Here is a 5,169-nt window from a genome sequence, read left to right as displayed (position 1 = left end):
TTAAAAGAGAATAGGCTTGGGGTGCCTGGGTGGCTCAGTGGCTTAAGTGTCTGCCTTCAGCTCAGGTCATGATCCCAGGGTCCTGGGATCGAGCCCCGCATCGGGCTCCCTGCTCGGCGGGAAGCCTGCTTCTCTCTCTGCCTCTGCCCCTCCCCCCAGCTTGTGCGCACATGCTCTCTCTCTCTCAAATATATAAAATCTTAAAAAAAAAAAAAAAAAAGTACTGCCTTCTGCCTACCCCGGATCCCTTTGACCCTGCTGTTCTTTTTTCCACCATGGCTCCTCTCGCCTTCTAGCATACTAAATCATTTACCTCTTATACTTACTGCTTATTGTCTCTCAGCCCCACTGGAACATCAGCTCCACAAGGGCAATGATCTTCATCTGTTTTGTTCATGGCTGTATCCCCAGTATTTAGAATCATGTCTGGCATATAGTAGGGACTCATTTGTTGAATGATTTACTCTCTTCTGTATCCCTAGCATGCGGAATGGTGCCTGGAATACAGTGAAGGCTCAAGAGACGCCTGTTGAATGGATTGGGGCAATAGTGGCACTTGGTGAGGACCCACAGCCCCTTGTGCAGCTTTCCAAGGACCCTTATTGGGTCCTTCATCATTCTGCGTGGTGCCAGAACATGGAGGTTAAGAGGCCCCAACCTGGGAGCGGAGGAGAGGAGCCCCTGGCTGAGGAAGGAATATCAGAGGAGAATCTAACTGCACGTTATCTGCCACCAAGCTCAGCCCCAGGCAACAGTCCTAAGGGCCCAAATAATTGGCTCCTCTCTGAAAGGCAAAGAAGCTGCTTCTTGAGTCTGCTGCCACGAATTCACGACTGTGTCTGGACAGCGTCTAACAGAGGCAGCAACCTGCCAGGGAGACTTCTGGAGACTTAGCAGGGGAGGCAGATGCTTTCTCACCCACATCTTGTTCATTCCCCATGACGTGGAGGAAGCCAGCCTGAACAAATTGTACGTGTCACGGTCCCTGGCTTGCGGGTGGCGGGAAGAGAATTCACAGGCTCGCAGCTGTTGCCGCAGCAACTGTGGCCAAAGGGGCAATCTTGGCAGCCAGCAAGCAGCAGGCAGAGAGCCGAGACAGAATTTTCCTTGTGCGCAATGAACAAGGGACAGACTGGGAAAGCCTCCTGATACTGTCCACACTTCCTGGGACGTAAGGAGCCTGTCCTGGAACTGAGGGATCAGGAGGGATCCACTCAGGGAAGCACAAAAAGCCGCGATGGTCTGTTGGGAGACCAGGTGCTCTGCTAGGGCTATGCGTTCTGGACACGGGGGTGTATTCAAGAACTTCAGGCCCCGTTTCTGAAGACAGGCTCGGGAGAAGACAGTCAACTCCAGGAAACTGAAATCTGATGAAAGATCTATCTTAAATATCATGGCGCAGGGAGGAGAGGGATTGTCTGAAACTGCCAGGTTATGCCACACTGCAGGGCAGAGACAGGGGACCGGTGCAGGAAACTTTAAGCTCTTCTCGAGGGTGTTACCAAGATGAATTTACTACGATTTGGAGAAAGGAGGAGGCCTTCTTGACTGAATGTAGCACATACAACATGGGAACTAGACTACTGGACATGTTAGATTGGGAACCTTGAGAAGGCGTGACATTCCTTCCCCACAACATGAAAAATATAACCCAGCCGGGGAGTCCGGGGGCAGTGTGGACAATCAGCACTACAACTCAGGAACTGGAGCAACTGGGGGTGGGGGTTTGTCCTCTGCTGTCTGCCTTAACCACCCTGCTAGGCCAATCTTGAAAACAGATGAGTTCTGGAATTAATTAGGGATGACAAACCAGGAAATCCATAAAATTGGTCTTTGCAAGTGTACTTCACAATGGGGTATGAGACTGGAAGGTTTTCTGATCATCCCTTACCTTACTCGGCATATGGCCACTGAATTGGGCAACTCACTGTTTTTCTGTATTGGCTCAATTTTGGCTCAAAACAGCAGTCTGCCTCTGCTTGGCAGGGACAGCAGCTTAGCTTTATTATTCTGCTCTAGGGGATGTTTGCCAAAGAGGAGGGGGATGGGCAAAATAGGTGAAGGGGATTAAGAGGTACAAATTCCCAGTTACCAAATAAATAAACAAACAAACAAACAAATAAGTAAGTAAGAAAGTAAGTAAGTCAGGGAGATGTGGTACACCATAGAGAAGGGAGTCAATAACGTCGTAATAACATTGTCTGGTGAGTACACTTCGCATGGTGGGCATGGCGTCACGTACAGAATTGTCAAATCACTATACTGTACACCTGAAACTAAGATAACATTGTATGTCAATTATACTTCAACAATTAAAAACAATTTTTTAAAGATTTAATCAGAAAAAAAGAGTTGTAAGAATTTCAATGCGATAATTCAGTTATTTAAAAAAAAATTCTCCAGTGCTGTGCCATGTTCTGACATGTCATGAATTTATACTGGGGGGTATAGATCTAGCTCATACACCATTTATTACATCAACTGGGGGATAATTTAGAAGCAATTGTGCCTAAAGCTCTGGCTTCCCTTGCTGCTTTTCTATCTCAGCCCATTAAATAGGAAAAAGTTTAAGGACTGTCTGACAATAACCTTTCTGAGAGTCCAGTTACCTGGAGGAATCAGAGAAATTCTACCCGGGACACACAAAACTTTTTTACCGTCAAGCCAAAGTTTGGAGCCTAAAATGGGGGCCCCAAAATTAACTGGCCACTCTGGGAGGTAGCACAAACATAGCCTATTTGTGGGTAGAAGCCTCCCTTTCCTCTGGACTCTCGTCACCGGCGCGAGGTATCTGATCTGGGCCAAGAGTAAAAGCAGAGCCACTGTTGGGATTCTCACTCAGAAAGTTGTGCAGAGATGCGGCATTCCAGGCTCCGTAGTATCTGCTCAAGGGACACACTTCATAGCTTCGGTGTTCCAAGAATGAGCTCGTGAGCAGGTGGATCCTTTGACTTGTCTGTCGGCCCCTACAGGGCCGTGGGGCTGAAGCCCGGAATGGCTCCCACCTCAGTCAGCCCAGCTCCCACTTCCACTCAGCTCAGCACACATTTATGATCTCATCATTCTGCTAAGTTTGGGAAATGATTTTTATTACACACTAACTTCTGGAAAATACTCAGTTTGTTTCGAGCCTCCCTTCTGGTCCGTCTATCTCGTGCCCTGTCCCTCTCCTTGTCCTGGAGCTGCAGTGCAAGCAGACGGCGGAATGGTGACCTCCCCACCTCTGCGAAGACAGGCTTTTCACACTGTACAGAGCCGGCAGCAGGCCGGGGATGGTGGGGTGGGGGTGGGAGTGGGGCCGCGGGTCAGTCTTCATCAGAGTCCCTGGGGCCCACGTACTGGCAGACAGCATCATAGTGAAGCTCCACCAGCTGATTCTCTCTCCGCAGCTGCACCAGAGCCCGGCTCCGTTCTGTGTCCCGGCCCAGCAGGTGGCCCACCTGGAGTAGTGGCGGGTAGAGTCAGCAAGGCCAACCCGGACGCTGGGACAGCCCCTGCATGGCCCCTGCCCACCCACGCCCAGGTCTGAGACTCACCCTTCCAGCCTGTGGCCCCAGCACCACCATCACCCGGTTCCCCTCGACCTTGGGGACCAGGGTCTCCAGCATGCCTTCCTTTATGCCTGCAGATGAGCAAAGGGGAGTGAGTGAGGCCCTCGGCCAGGGCCAGTCCACCCAGGGTCCTGTCAGAAGGCCTTTCCTGTATTGCCCAGAGCCACCCTGCACCCTGTTGACAGGTAGGGGTCCCAGCACCCCATTTCACAGGCAAGGACACCTAAGGAGCAGTTCCTAGAAATAACGATAAGAAAGGGAGCACTTATGCACAAAGATGGTGGGTGATGGCAACTAATCCCGTTTACTATGGGCGTGTCACCTGCCTGCCCTGCATGGGGAGTTCCGTACACATCCGTACGAGGCCCGGTCCTCAGAGGGAGAAAGAGCTCATTTTTATGCCAGTACTCGCTCATGGGGAAAGAGGGGCTCAGATAATCACCATCACAGAAGCGCCTCAGGTTCTGTCAGAAGATTCTGGGCCTTGCAAAATACCTGAACTCTGCCCAACCTCCCAGCCTTTGCCCACGCCAGCCTCTTGGTCAAAGACAGCCTTCCCACTCGGCCTCCGGGATGGTGACGACCCAGTGGTCATCCCTCACACTCACCTTCCAGGATCCGGCCTTCGTCTGTCCTACACACACAGGTATCTGGGCTGAGGACATCTTCAATCGTCATCTGGGTAGAGGGCCAGGGGGTGTGAGAACGTTAGAGTTACGGGGTCCTAGTCCCTGGGGGCGGAGGGGGCACCAGGTTGCAGGGTTCCCACCTTGGTGTTGTAATACTGGCCGCCCTTGTGCTGCCCGTCCACAAAGCGCACGCGCAGGTCCCTGTGCAACCAGTGCTGGCCCCGGGGGCCGGCCTTCTCACTCTTGGCTGCAGGCTCCTCCTGTCTGTGGAAAGGGGCCAATGCGAGGCTTAGCTGCTCAGACGCACGTTCCGGTCCCCCCACCTCTGCGGCTGTGACACGCACCCAGAATGCCGTCCCCAGTTCCTTCTATGTGCCTGCCTTGCCCCGGAAGCCTTCTCTGACTGCTAGAACGCTTCCACAGCCTTGCCTTCTCCCCCTATCCCAGATGCCCAGGGTCCCACCGGTCAGGAAGGTGTTTCCGCTTCCTCTCTGAGTCCTCCCACCGGCCGGAAAGGTCCTGATCCGGGAGGGCCTTCCATGACGAGGCTGTTCCGTTCTGTTGCCCTGGGGAAGTTTTGCTCATCTGGCCTGTGCAAGAGTGTGTGGAGAACCAGGAAGGAGCCTCAGTGTGCCATTCTCTGACCTGGCAGGCTACACCTCGGCCTCGGGCCACCTCCCACCTGCCTCAGTGTCCCCTCCCACCATCACAACTTTGCTGGTGCCATTAGAATGCTCTCCCCTTCCCCTCAACTGCTGGGGCTTCCTTCAGGATGCCTTCCTTAGCCACTCCAGCATGTGCTGATGGTACTGATCTGAGGCAACCACCTAGTGTGGGCTAGGGAAATCCGAGAGCTCTGTCAGCACCAATCTCCCATCTGCCAAACTGCCCCCATCCTGCTGCCATGCCTGGATTGCCTTCCTCCTTGGTCATGGCCTAGTCCCAGGTGCTTTCACATTCTAGAAGAAGAGAGGCTCATCACCTTGAAC

General features: G+C 52.7%; 1 protein-coding gene and 1 long non-coding RNA gene across 2 annotated transcripts in view; one reads left to right on the top strand and one right to left on the bottom strand.

Annotated features, from left to right (window-relative positions):
- LOC145717858 (uncharacterized) overlaps positions 1–2,577 on the top strand; it is a 10,449-nt gene extending 7,872 nt beyond the window's left edge. The window contains exon 2 of the long non-coding RNA XR_014141334.1: positions 483–2,577. This is a non-coding gene — a long non-coding RNA (uncharacterized LOC145717858). The remainder of the gene's footprint in view (positions 1–482) is intronic.
- Positions 2,578–3,068: 491 nt separating this feature from the next.
- Positions 3,069–5,169, bottom strand: part of GPKOW (G-patch domain and KOW motifs) — a 12,246-nt gene continuing 10,145 nt past the window's right edge. Inside the window, exons 8-12 of the mRNA XM_081808901.1 lie at positions 4,644–4,770; positions 4,321–4,444; positions 4,160–4,229; positions 3,537–3,622; positions 3,069–3,440 (exon numbers count right to left, since the gene is read on the bottom strand). Coding sequence (XP_081665027.1) covers positions 3,306–3,440; positions 3,537–3,622; positions 4,160–4,229; positions 4,321–4,444; positions 4,644–4,770 — 542 coding nt within the window. The 3' untranslated portion in view covers positions 3,069–3,305. The remainder of the gene's footprint in view (positions 3,441–3,536; positions 3,623–4,159; positions 4,230–4,320; positions 4,445–4,643; positions 4,771–5,169) is intronic.

The sequence above is a fragment of the Leptonychotes weddellii genome, chromosome X (genome assembly GCF_054177405.1).
Source record: "Leptonychotes weddellii isolate Sample4059 chromosome X, ASM5417740v2, whole genome shotgun sequence".
Taxonomy (NCBI): domain Eukaryota; kingdom Metazoa; phylum Chordata; class Mammalia; order Carnivora; family Phocidae; genus Leptonychotes; species Leptonychotes weddellii.
The sequence above is the reverse complement of the archived record's forward strand: the minus strand, read 5'-3'. Positions and strand labels throughout refer to the sequence as shown.